This window comes from Vicia villosa, linkage group LG3 (assembly GCF_029867415.1).
Source record: "Vicia villosa cultivar HV-30 ecotype Madison, WI linkage group LG3, Vvil1.0, whole genome shotgun sequence".
Classification (NCBI taxonomy): domain Eukaryota; kingdom Viridiplantae; phylum Streptophyta; class Magnoliopsida; order Fabales; family Fabaceae; genus Vicia; species Vicia villosa.
Window position 1 is genome coordinate 29,876,821 of NC_081182.1, and position 14,925 is coordinate 29,891,745.

At 31.0% G+C, this 14,925-nt stretch overlaps 1 protein-coding gene across 1 annotated transcript; it reads left to right on the forward strand.

Moving 5' to 3' along the window:
• Positions 1–2,407: 2,407 nt before the first annotated feature.
• Positions 2,408–3,954, forward strand: LOC131657793 (putative cyclin-A3-1). The gene is made up of 7 exons (XM_058927151.1): positions 2,408–2,428; positions 2,511–2,743; positions 2,838–2,907; positions 2,999–3,124; positions 3,290–3,439; positions 3,619–3,753; positions 3,832–3,954. Exons 1-7 carry the CDS (start codon positions 2,420–2,422, stop codon positions 3,952–3,954), a joined length of 846 nt encoding a protein of 281 aa, XP_058783134.1. The 5' UTR covers positions 2,408–2,419.
• The last annotated feature ends 10,971 nt before the right edge of the window (positions 3,955–14,925 follow it).

Genomic DNA, 14,925 nt, shown 5'->3' on the forward strand with positions numbered 1-14,925 from the left:
AAAGTTCGATCTAGTGAAGAAAAAAATACAACATTCTTTGTGAAGGAACTACCTCGTTATTAATCAATACACATTATTACAAATAAGAAAGAAATTTATAGGGAGACAATAATTCATTATTCATAATAGTTCTCCTTGATGTTTGTTCAGGATATGGCTCGTTAAAACCTTACTAGAAAAAATCCAGTGGGAAAAAATCTAGTGAAGGAAAAAGAGTACAATTCCTTTTAAGAAAAATTCATTTCTCCCCCCTTACCTCAACGAATTTATTTCTCCCTCTCAGCTGAACGATTATTTCATTGGGAATTTTTTGCACATTGTTTCATATCAATTCAGAAACATTTCTCACTCATTCATAAAACACTTGAGCACTATTATATCATTGTAAATTGCTTGTTTGAAAGAGAAGATCATTCCTAGTGATTGATAAATATTCATCTACTTTCGTTACTTAAATAATTTTTAGATTTGGTTGTAATACCTTGTTGTCCAGGATTGTTGGATACAAGAGAGTGGAAAAGAAAGAACTATTTTCTTTTTCTACTTGATTGGTTTGTATATCTTGTTGTCCAGGATTGTTGGAAGCAAGAGAGTTGAGTTTGAGAGGATTGTTCTCATTTCAACTTGGTTGATCATAAAAGGATTGTTCTTGGTGATTGTGTTGGTCTTGTCTGAGTCTTAACAATACTAAAATCTCTTTCATGTTGAAAAAGGACTATAGTACTCTCGGATTGTGACAGGAACCAAGATATATCCTTGCGTTCTTTATTGTTTTCAGCACTTTATCATTTTCATAAACACTTTCAAACTAGAAAAATAAAGCAACATACCACTAAAATAAAAAATTGACCAGAGCTCCAAGATAATATTCTCATTTAAGCATAGCCTCCCAATCCCAAGTCTTGGTTTTTGTCTCAGATGAAATTGCCTCAGATAAACATACAAAGCTTTTCTTTGGGTGTTTCAAATATATAATTTATAATTGATGATCTCATAAGTATCAACTATATATTTAACTTTAGACGTCTAAAGGATGGATCTTCATGTCCATTGTCTTTTTATGAACATATTTATTACATGATATTCAATATCAATTTTAATAATATATGTGATACATATACATGAATTTCTAAAAAATCCAAAAAAACAAGATATTAGTCTAATTAATTGAGAAAATAATTTCACAAACTTTTGGTTGTGAGTAGAAACATATGCATGATCTTTTAGTCGATGCACCAATTAATATCATAAAAATTCAAATTCTCAAATTTTTCTTTGGAAACATACAAATTTATTGCATTGAAGAAACTTATGGTTCTTCAAAACTAATTCTCGCATCATAATAGATTTGAGATGATCCAACCGATTTTGCCAACAACACATTTCAGTGTGTTGTGGTTACAATAATACATATATGTATTTTAATTATTCTAAATTGTTTGAATCAACTCAATTATTTTCTAGTAAATAAATCTTTATAAACCATACATACATATTTTTGTTTGATTTAATTGTTATAAATTAAATCTAAATTTAATTCATAATAATATTATTCAAGTCACACACATTAAGTCAAAAGAACTCTATGAATCAACCCTGTTTTATATTGTCAAAATATTTTAAAAAACATAAATATTAGCTATTTTTAGTTATAAACACTAAATGATTTTATAATAAAAGGTAAGTAATTTATTAAATTATTTCCATGAAATTATATAAAAACATTAAATTTCATTAATTAATTAATAATAAATATTAATTTACTTAAAGAAATATAAAAATAAAAAGTAAAATTTATTATATATAAAATATAGGGTAAAATATATAAGTTATGGTAAGTTAATTATGGTTTTATGTTAATACTATTTAACCATACGTGTCATAAATATGGACAGGGTTAATTTGGATGTAGTATTATGATTTTTCTCAAGTTTATATAATGAAATATTTTAATTATATTCTAGGGTTTAAATGAAGTAGAAAATAAACGAGCGCCATATTCAAAAAGAATAAATAACAAAACCCAAGCTCCGCCAAATTTCAACTCTAAAATAACTACTATAAAACATAAGGCTTATTCAAATTCAAATCTCAATCATAACTACAAATTTTTATCTCTTTCTCATTGTGTTTCAGTAAACTATAGCCATAGAGAGAAATGGAGAGTGGTGGCTCAATGAAAAGAACAACCAGCAATGAATATGAATCACCTTTTACTCCTCTTGATCCAAAAAGGCCGAGAGTTGTTTCGGATGTTCCTCGTGGTTTTCGGCCTATAAATCTAGATGTTCCTCCTGGTTTTCTGCCTATACAGATTTCCAATTTGGATGAGCCAGTTTGTAACAGAAGAACCAATGCCAAACGTGACAATCAACATATTGATGAGCCTTACGTATCCGACATCTCCGAATATCTTTGCATGATGGAGGTAATCTATTACTGCCAACTCTGTTATATCATTGTATAATTTCTGTGTCTTTTAAATTAATGTCTTCTTGCTTGTTTCTCAGATCGAGGACAAACGAAAACCGGCTATTGATTACATTGAAAAAGTTCAGAGATGCATGACTACAAACATGAGAGGAAAATTGGTTGATTGGTTAGTTCAGGTTGCAGATACATACAAACTTCTCCCAGAAACTCTTCATCTAGCTGTTTCCTATATTGACAGATTCCTATCTATTCAATCTCTCAATAAATCCAAGCTTCAGTTGCTTGGTATTTCAGCTATGCTCATTGCGTCGTAAGATCTCAACAATCTTTTTTTTTCCATCAAAATTATCAACGTTGTCTTTGTTTGCTTAAGCATTAAAATTTCATGACTTTTAAATATGCAGCAAGTATGAAGAAGTCAATCCAACAAGAGCGGTAGAATTCTGCCAAATTACTACCTATGAGCTGCATGAGGTATCACACTCATTTCTCTACTTTTTAGTCAAATTTTCTATAGTTTTGTTCTCTGTTGCTTTGTTTCTCATACTTATTGCTTTTAATGTAGGTTTTAGAAATGGAAGCTCGCATACTCAAGTCCCTAAATTATGAAATGGGAAACCCTAATGTCATCACATTTTTAAGGCATGGATTTTTTTTTTCATATCTTAAATTTGAATATCTAAACTTTGCTGTACTGATTATATTAATCATTTGCCATTTGGTTTGTTTTACTTCAGGACGTTTGCTGTGATTGCTTGTGAGAATCAAACGGTAAGTTGAAATGTTGTTTTATTACTAGCCGATAATGTCTAATGTTTTCAAAGTGATATTAATTATTGTTGGTTTTTGTTTGCAGACTTCCCATTCACAGTTTAAATATTTGTGCAACTATCTTGCCGATTTGAGCCTGCTTGACTACGAGTGTCTACAATTCAAACCTTCTACATTGGCTGCCTCTGTTATATTTCTTGCCAAATTTATTATCCGGCCTCGAGTAAATCCTTGGGTATATATATTTAATGTTATGGACTATAACCTATTTGATTCTCTATAATCTAGTATTTCGATGTACGTAATATTTTCTTGCCAAATTTATTATCTGGCCTAGATTACACTCTAGGGTAAATATTTGATTGTCTAAAAGGATAGTATTTCAAAGTACTTAATTTTTTGAATCTATTGCAGACTTTGTCCCTCCATGAATCTTTGGGTTATGGATCTGATGATTTGGAAGATTGTGCTACCATTCTACATGAGTTGTATTTGTCAAGAAGGGCAGCATCCTTGAAAACTGTTCGCAATAAATACAAGCTGCGCAAGGTGATTTTTTTGGACTTTTTGTTGCAGTAAATTTTAAGTATTGCTAGTGTATTGACATGAAATCATTCCCTGGAACAGTTTAAATGTGTAGCAAACTTGCCTTCCCCACCTGAGCTGCAAGAAAGTTACTTTGAAGATGTTCATGCCTCTTACAAGTGCAATACAGACGTGAACATTGCGACAGACGATGAGTGGGATTGAGCACAGTGGTTAGGGAAGATAACGAACATCACGACAGACGATGAGTGGGATTGAGCATGGTGGTTAGGGAAGATAATAGTGAAAGTGAAAGGATGTGGCCGCTACATGGAGATGCAAGGGTTTCGACGATGCCATAACTATTGAAGCTAAGGCCATGATCAAGGCAATATGGATTTATCCATAGATGATCGTATCAGTAAGGCTCAATAATTCTTACGATGCACTGGAAATGAAAACCGTAAAGCCGCTTGTGGAAAGGGTGATTCACATATTGTTTGGGGAGCTAGCTTTGTTACTAGTGCTCTTGGTTTTACCTGTTGGCGTTGTGAGTTTTTCGTGGTTGTTGTTGTTATTGTTTTAGTTAGGCAGTTCTCTTTGTGTTCTTTTGTTGTCCCATATTTTTTTCTTGCTCCGGCTTATCATCAGTATTTAGTTGTACTGTTCAGACTTTATGTATCACTAACATAAAACTATAAATTATATTATCTAATTCATAAACTAAAAAAGGATAATATTCGACATACATTCCGAAAAACTAAAAACCTCCTTCTTGAAAATAATTGCATTCCGCTTCATCCATATGCACCAAATAGTGGTTAACCAAATCACACCAACAATGGCTCTCTTGGTCGAGCACTTCACGATATCGCAAAAAAGGAAAAAAGAGACAAAGTTCTCAAAAGACAACCCAAGAGTAGAACCTAACCAACAATGCACCCTCCTCCAAATACTTTGAACTATCTCACAATCTCTGAATAAATGATCTAACGATTCATCCTCCTTCAAACACATGACACACGATAAATCAATAGCCTCCACCAAAATCCCCCTCTTGAACAATTGGTCTTTTGTTGCTATTCTATTGTGCAAAAATTTCCAACCAAAGAAAAGGATTTTTGAGGGAATTCTAACCTTCCACAAATAGTTCAAGGCCTTTACCAAACTTGCTTGCAAAGGAGGTCCTGATAAAAAAGGCTTGAACCGATCATAGCAAGACTTTACGCTAAAGACTCCCGACGAATCCTCCATCCACGTGAAAGTATCCCGCTCAGCCACTTGCGGAAGGCGTTGCTGCAGCAGCACTGATAAATCCTGCAACAGAAAAAAATATCATTACCGTCCGCTGGTAGCAGGCCGGTGGAAACCGCTGGCAGCAGCAGCTGCATGTTCCAATGCCATCCGTCTTCGCCAAAAAACCCCACATCAGCCACGAAAATTAAGTGATCCTTTGCCACCTGAAACAGTTCCGGAAAAGCCTCCATAATAGGTTGTTGAATCCATATCAACAAGCAGTCTTAGAAAATGACTAAAAGTTTTGTCCACCTTTGGTTTGGCAGATGCAGAATCAATGTAGAGAGAGGTCCCTACACATCTTGCGGTAGAAAATAAAATACGGAGTCTCCAATACTCCCGAGAAACCCCGAAAAATCGCATCCAAACTAGGGATGTCAACAGGACAGGGAATGCTCGGAGGATGCTTCCCTGCTTCCCGCCCACCCCCAATTTATTCCCCATCACCATCCCTAATCTACGCCACGGGAGGATATTTCCCCCCATCCCCATCCACATCCCCGCGGAGATCTAATCTCAAGAAAATTTCTATACTTTTTGATCAAAACTATGACACTAGTATTTCGTTATTACCATATATTTGAAGTGTAATTACCATAAACACAATGAACAAAAAGAGTGGTTGTTGTGATGATGAAGAGAATAGAGAAGATGGTAAATGAAGAAGACAAAGATAATTGAGAAAAGAAAATAAGGAGACGGTGTGTATGTATTGGGTGCACTTTTTAGAGTTAGGTACTTGGGTAGTGAAACAATACATTATAAAATAACACAAAAATAAAATGTTACACCAATGACTCTTCATTTTTTTATTACATTAATATTTTTTATGTAAACTTTTATAATTATATATTATATAATATACAAAATATAAAAGTTAAATAATATGGTCGGAGTCGGGGAATCCACGGGGCGGAGGGTATTTTCCCAATTCCCTCCCCAAAGTGTCATCGGGGAAACTTTTCCTTACATCCTCGTCCCCAAAGGGAAAAAAATCTCCAACTTCGGTGCTCCAAACAGATAATCCCCATAGGGATCACCATTCACAGATGCAAATTGACATCCCTAATCCAAACTTGAGCAGAAGTGTTGTTTTGTAATGCTGGGTTAAAACCTCTTGTCCAAGCAAATAGCTTCAAAGATTCAGGGTTTAAATTGATTGATCCTCAAGCCCTAAATCTACGTATATCCTCAGTAGTTGAGAACGTGAATTCATAGTAGCCTTTCCACAAAGACTGAACTCCCCCGTTTTTCACTCCAGACCACATAAGATTAAGCTTCTTTCGCAACACAACAACCGTAAGCGGTGTGGATCCTTTTGGCCATAACATTCTACCATGAAATTATTCTTACATTCATCAAATTCAACTTTGTATTCATCCTCAAGGATGATGATTAGGGGTGTAATTGGACCAGTTTGTACCGATTTTTGGTTAAAAAAAGGTCCAAGCTAATGATATTTCTATCGCTTTGGTTTGGTTCGGTTTTGAACATTTTTTAAAAATGGAACCGAACCAAACTAACCGGTTTGGTTCGGTTCGATTTGGTTGATCGATTTACAATGTTTATTTTTTTAAACATTATATTCATCCATATATTCTCCATTATCGTGCTTTTTGGTGTATTTTATACTATTATTTTTTAAAATATTATATTCATCTGTATATTCTTCATTATCGTGTTTTTTGGTATATTTTATACTATTATTTTTTAAAATAATATATTTCATGTTATTTATTTCATGCTATATTTGTTCAAACAAATTACAAGTTGCTCTTAATCCATACGAAATAGTGACATGATTTCCATTGCATCATGAAATAAGTTCACTATCAAATATAAAAGTTAACACTTAGCATCAGAAAAGTGGTAAGGGATTTCAAAGCTTAACATATAGAATATAACAAAACGCATATTCATTAACATGTTTCACACCTCAAACACGCATCAAAACTATTTTGTAACAAAACCTGAATGAATTTTGATGAAGAAAAAGGTACAAAATATATGAAAATTAACAAAGAGAACTTTAACATGAAGAAGACGACAATAACATATCAGAATGACGGTAGTGAAAGGAACAATAGTTGTGGGCAGCAAGAGCAGTAGTTATGTGAAAGCATATTTTTTGCGACGTATGGTTTCTGCTTTCTATGCTTTAGAGTTTGGTTCTAGATGTGTGTTTTGCTTAAATGAAAGAAGTGTAAACAAAGATGGATAATGGTTGGATCGATAAAAAATTTGAGTTTATTGATGGGTAGAATAAAATATTAAGAGCATCATTATTTTCATTGGTTCAAGTCATCGGTTTGGCGGTTCCTAAAAATTAAAACCGAGAACCGAGCCAAACCACATTGGTTTTTATTGGGTTGGTTCGGTTTTTGAACCAAACCAATAATAATCGATCTAATTTCAGTTTGGTTTGGTTTGAATTGTCGGTTTAATTGATTTTTTTATCCGCTTACACCCCTAATAATGATAAGGGTCTGTCCGCTTTTGATATTATTAAAAAAAAACTAAATATTAATGAAAAATGTTTTTTTAAATACAATTTTAATTGAAAATTATAATACGTTTATTATAAATAGGCTAAATTATAGTTTTGACATTGCTATTTTTCCATGTTCACGAAGTCGATCCCCAAATTTTATTTTTTTAACAATTTTGATTCGTCCAATATATATATATATATATATATATATATATATATATATATATATATATATATATATAGGCAATGGAATTAGCAAGGGAGTGGAAGGGATACTCTTCCAAAAAACAATACGGAAAGCTCCTACAACTCAAAACAAATGAGCGGTAGAATACTCTAAATATGAAAATTACAATTATCCACTTGCTTGTGAAACGAAAAGAGCCTTTTCCAAGACTTAAGAACTATCTTCGACATACACTCACTAAAACTAAAATTCTCATTCTTGAAGATAACCGCATTGCGCTTTAGCCATAAACTCCAAATTGTGGCTAACCAAATCACCGCCACTATAGTCCTCTTGGCCAAGCACTTCACCTTCTAACAATAGTTGAAAAAACTCACAAACTCCTCCAAAGAAATCTTTGTGATAGAGTCAATCCACGCAAGAACTCTCCTCCAAATTCTCTATGTTACCACGCAACCCCGAAATAAATGCGATAAAGATTCATTCTCTATCAAGCACATAACACAAAAAGTAAATCACTATAAAAAAATTAAAGTGTTAGTTTAGTTAATTATTTAGTGACAAATAATGTCAATAGTCTTTTTAATGACTATTTTAAAAAATTATGACAGATGTATGAAACAAATAATTAGTATATTATTGGTTATTTTCACATTTATTGAATAAATTATATCAAAATATATTTTTTTTGACTAATGCAAGATGCAAGATGTATTTTTAATTTAAAAAAAAAAAAGAAGATGCAAAATATTTGTGCTTTCTTTTTTAAAAAGAAATAAAATAAACAAAAAGACTAGTGTCATAGTTTTGATCGAATAACATAGAAACTTTATTAAGATTCTCTGTAGATTTTCGTGGAGATTTGTGGGGATGGGGATATGGGAAAATGTTTCCCCGTGGCGGAGATTGAAGACGAGAAATAAAATTGAAGACATGGTGGAGAGCGAGAAAGTATCCTCCGAACATTCTCTGCCCCGTTGACATCCCTAGTTATTAGAAACACTAAATGATTTTATAATAAAAGGTAAGTAATTTATTAAATTATTTCCTTGAAATTATTTAAAACCATTAAATTTTATTAATTAATTAATAATAAAATCACTAAATTATTTTGATACTTTTGCTCTTGTAGATGGAATTTCTTCTCTTCGCGTTTTGATTGCTTTAGCTTCCATTCGTAATTAGCTAGTGATTCATCAAACGGATGTCAAAATTGCATTTTTAAATAGTGACTTAGAAGAAGAAATTTATATGACTCAACCTGAAGTTTGTGACGTGAAGGGTCAAGAAAACAAAGTTTGTAAGCTTCTCAAATCCTTGTATGGTTTAACAGATTCTTAAATAGTGGCATGAGAAATTTGATAAAACTCTAATTACTGATAGATTTTATCTTTTGATGTTGATAAATGTGTGGATGCAAAATATTTGAATGGATAATGTGTTATTATATCCTGGTATGTGGTTGACATGCTTATTTTTGGTAGATGCGTTGATATAGTTTTTGAAACTAAGAGTTTTCTCTCATCAAAATTTGACATGAAAGATATGGGAGAAGCAAGTGTTATAATGGGTGTTAAAATCATAAGGAATGGAGACAATATCACAATATCCCAAGAATGTTATGTTGAAAAATTTCCTAAGAAGTTTGGTCACTATGATGTTAAATTTGTGAGTACCCCTTATGGTTCTAAATCTTAATTAAAGAAGAATGAAGGAGATCCTGTTTCTCAATCTGAGTATGCTCAAATTATTGGAAGTTTGATACATTTGATGAACTTTTCTAGACTTGATATATAGCTTATGTTGTGAGCAGATTGAATAGGTATACTCATAGCCCCAATGAGCATCATTGGGAAGCGCTTGCAAGAATTATGAAATATGTGAGAGGTACTATATATGAATTATGGTATCAAGTACAATCGATTTCCCGCTATCCTGGAAGGTTACAATGATGCTAATTGGATCTCGAATTCAGACGAGAGAAAATCAACTAATGGTTATATATTCATAGTTGGTGGTGGTGCAATTATTTGGAAATCAGCCAAGCAATTTATTATAGCATGATCCATTATGGAATCAGAGTTTTTAGCTCAGGAGATGGCTGGTAGTGAAGCTAAGTGGTTGAGAAACTTTTTATCATACATTTCATTGGGAATAAAACCCACTCCATCAATATCAATACATTGTGATAACCAGTCCACAATTGCAATTGCTAAGAACAAGACATTTAATGAAAATAATCGACATGTTTGATTAAGACACAATATGGTAAAACACCTGTTGGCCGACCCTCTGACTAAACCAATGGGTAGAAAAATGATTTATGAATCATTGAAAGGAATGGGACTTGATCCAATTTGAATATAGTAAATAATGGTAACCCCAACCTTTGTTATTAGAGATCCTATAAAGAAGGTTCATATGGGTAATAACAAGTTATTTACTGAACTGACATCACTAATATCCCTTCCGACTATGGAGTGCTGAGCTGCATTAGTAGAGGATAAGCTTAGGAGCTTTTATTGATTTCCATAGCCCTTATGGGTAGTATATGAAGTGCATCAATTCACCTATATGAGTGTCAAGTGGAGTTGCTTGCATGAGATTTGGCAAATCTCTAGAGCACTCTTGAACGCCAAGCAGGCGCATGGTCGAGTTGGCGCACAATGACGATGTCAGCAAGAAATTGTGGGGGTGTAATGACTGGTAAGGTCTCTAGCACGCACCAAAGTGTAATGGTTCATAGAGCTTGCTTCACCTATTCACTTGTGAGTTAAGTATTATTAGTCTAGGCACTGGTTCATTGCCCAAAGGCACCAGACTAAAAAAATTACATTTTCGAAAATTGTCCATGAAATTTCCTCCTTAAACCCTTTATTTGGACCTTTGAAGTATGTGGGGGATTTTTGGAAAATTAGTGTATTTCAAAATCCATCCTCCACCAGTGGAAGTTAGTGCAAAATCAGACCAAAATACTACTGCAGCTTTTTTAAGAACAACTTCCACTAGTGGAAGTTTAGTGCAAAATCAGACCAAAACACTACTGCAACTTTTTAAGAACAACTTCCACCAGTAGAAGTTTATTACTAAATTAGTATGGTTTGATGTGTTGTCGTCCAAGTTATTAAACTTTGCACCATCCACTTTGACTAAATCAACGTGGTTTGTTGTGCTGTCGCCCAAGTTATTAAACTTTGCTGCCCATCATTTATTTCCTTCCTCTACCCTGTTGTTCACTAATTTTATACTATAAATAGTTTGCTTATTTCTTATGAAATAAGATACCATAAAATTATAATCTTCTCCTCCCTTCTTTGTTCCTGGAAAATATATATTTGAAATTCTCGCTAGTTCTTGAGTTCCTGATTTCTACAACCAGGGTGTTTAGCATAGTACCTGAATATAACTCTCAAGGACAGTGAACCTAATTCACGACTCAGTTTGGTTACTTTCCTTAATTTACATTGTGGTTTCGTTGTTGTTGAACTTGTTGCTGTTTTTGGCCTCTTAATCCAACAATATATAGGGCGTGCACGTTTTTTGACAGATTAGAATTATAATCTCAAAAATGTCATTTCTAAAAATCTTAATGTCGGAAATTTTAGTCCCATCAATTTGTTTGGTAAATAATTAAGGTTTTTAGAAATATTTTTAATTTATTTTATTTATAATTTTAAAAATATAAAATAATATGTTAAGATAATAAGAAATTGGGTAGTTATTGTTACTTATTGTTTATTCTCATGATAATATACGATTCTCACACTTTGACACAAGAATAAGTATTTAGTCTATGTTTGGTAAGACATTTTTTTTTGAGCTTATAGTTTATATAGCTTATAGCTTATAAGCTCATAAGACAATTTAGATATGTTTGGTGATAGTATTTTCATCACGGGCTTATAGCTTATTTTGCTAGCTTATAACTTATTTTTCAAAAGCTATTTCAAATAACGTTTTAACTTATAGATTATAGCTTATGTTTTTTTATCCTTATTATTTTACCAAAAATCTACATTTATCCTTTATAATTTATTTTAGTTTAAAATGTAATAACCATGTATTAAATATCTTTTATGTCAACTTACATTTATAAGTTAGTTAAGCAACTAATTTAACCAAACACTTCAATTAACTTATCAGCTATCAACTCAACCATCAACTATAAGCTATCAGTCATCAGTCATCAGGCATAAGCTATCAGCTAGCTTATCAGTCAACCCTTAATTTTTCCAAACAGACCCTTAAAATTTCAAATGTATATTCCAAAGTATTTTTATGAAATAAAAAAAATAATGATTTCCTGTCTCAAGTTCTCATAAACCTTTTTTCTAGCACCGAAACAAACACACCCATAAAACTATAGATTTGCCATAAATCTAGTTTTGTTTTCTTAGACATCTTTATTTCATTATACTTTATAAATTTATAGATTACATGGATTAAAATGATATTTTCTAAAAGCAAATATGATATATATATATATATATATATATATATATATATATATATATATATATATATATATATATATATATATATATATATATATAAACAAAAATGATTTTTCACAGCGATAACAATTGTTGAGAAAAAGCACAAAGTTGCTGCAAATTGTAGTTTTTACCAGGAAAAAATTCCGTTGCATGTCATTGGTATAAGTGTCGCTGTAAAAAGTTTTGTAATGAAATTTGATATCGCTGTCATAACTGTTTTCACAACAATAATTATTGTTGCCTTTTTTTATACAACACAATGATAATAATCGTTATAAAATGATTCTTTTAACAACAACTTCAATTATTTTTTTGGAGATTAGATAACTTTTATTACTCCTCAAAAACAGTTACGTACAACCGACCCACTTGGATTTGGTAACCAAAATATTCAACGATTATTAATTTTTAATATTTAATTTTATTTTAAATTAATATCATTTAAATTTTTAATCTAAATTGTCATCATTATTTAAAAATGAATGATTTTACAATATAAATCATGACATTGATAATATAATTTATCTTCAATCCAAAACAATAATTAATATAACATTAAAATATCATCAATTATTCCAATCAACATAAAAATTTAAATACCTAAAAAAATAAAAAATTGAAAAACAATAAATAATTATTATGAAACAGAATAAAACAATAGAAGAGAGAGAAGAAGAGAATATATTCTATTATTCATATTCGGAATGTGAGAGATTCTGATACAATATGAGTCATATTCATAGGACATATCTAATCAATGGAAAATTAACCTAAAATCTCTTAATTGATGGACATCCATAATCCTACGGTTTATAACACTCTTCCTTGGATGTCCATAAAGAATATGTCTTGTTAAAACCTTATTAGAAAAAACTCAGTGGAAAAGTTTTATTGAAGGAAAAAAATACAACATTCTTTGTGAAGGAACTACCTCGTTACTAATCAATACACATCATTACAAATAAGAAAAAAATTTATAGGGAGACAATAATACATTATTCATAATAGTCCTCCTTGATGTTTGTTCAGGATATGGCTCGTTAAAACCTTACTAGAAAAAATCCAGTGGGAAAAAATTTAGTGAAGAAAAAAGAGCACAATTCCTTTTAAGAAAAATTCATTTCTCTCCCCTTACCTCAATGAATTCATTTCTCCCTCTCAGCTGAACGATTATTTCATTGAGAATTTTTTGCACATTGTTTCATATCAATTCAGAAACATTTCTCACTCATTCATAAAACACTTGAGCACTATTATATCATTGTAAATAGCTTGTTTGAAAGAGAAGATCAATCCTAGTGATTGATAAATATTCATCTACTTTCTTTAGTTAAATAATTTTTAGATTTGGTTGTAATACCTTGTTGTCCAGGATTGTTGGATACAAGAGAGTGGAAAAGAAAGAATTATCTTCTTTTTCTACTTGATTGGTTTGTATATCTTGTTGTCCAGGATTGTTGGAAGCAAGAGAGTTGAGTTTGAGAGGATTGTTCTCATTTCAACTTGGTTGATCATAAAAGGATTGTTCTTGGTGATTGTGTTGGTCTTGTATGAGTCTTAATAATATTAAAGTCTCTTTCATGTTGAAAAAGGACCAGAGTACTCTCGGATTGTGACGGGAACCAAGATACATCCTTGTATTCTTTATTCTTTTCAGCATTTTATCATTTTCATAAACACTTTCAAACTAGTAAAATAAAGCAACATACCACTAAAATAAAAAATTGAGCAGAGCTCCAAGATAATATTCCCATTTAAGCATAGCCTCCCAAGTCTTGGTTTTTGTCTCAGATGAAATTGCCTCAGATAAACATACAAAGCTTTTCTTTGGGTGTTTCAAATATATAATTTATAATTGATGATCTCATAAGTATCAACTATATATTTAACTTTAGACGTCTAAAGAATGGATCTTCATGTCCATTGTCATTTTATGAACATATTTTTTACATGATATTCAATATCAATTTTAATAATATATGTGATACATATAGATGAATTTCTAAAAAATCCAGAAAACAAGATATTAGTCTAATTAATTGAGAAAATAATTTCACAAACTTTTGGTTGTGAATAGAAACATATGCATGATCTTTTAGTCGATGCAACAATTAATATCATAAAAATTCAAATTCTCAAAATTTTCTTTGGAAACATACAAATTTATTGCATTGAAGAAACTTCTGGTTCTTCAAAACTAATTCTCGCATCATAATAGATTTGAGATGATCCAACCGATTTTGCCAACAACACATTTCAGTGTGTTGTGGTTACAATAATACATATATGTATTTTAATTATTCTAAATTGTTTGAATCAACTCAATTATTTTCTAGTAAATAAATCTTTATAAACCATACATACATATTTTTGTTTGATTTAATTGTTATAAATTAAATCTAAATTTATTTCATAATAATATTATTCAAGTCACACACATTAAGTCAAAAGAACTCTATGAATCAACCCTGTTTTATATTGTCAAAATATTTTAAAAAACATAAATATTAGCTATTTTTAGTTATAAACACTAAATGATTTTATAATAAAAGGTAAGTAATTTATTAAATTATTTCCATGAAATTATATAAAAACATTAAATTTCATTAATTAATTAATAATAAATATTAATTTACTTAAAGAAATATAAAAATAAAAAGTAAAATTTATTATATATAAAATATAGGGTAAAATATATAAGTTATGGTAAGTTAATTATGGTTTTA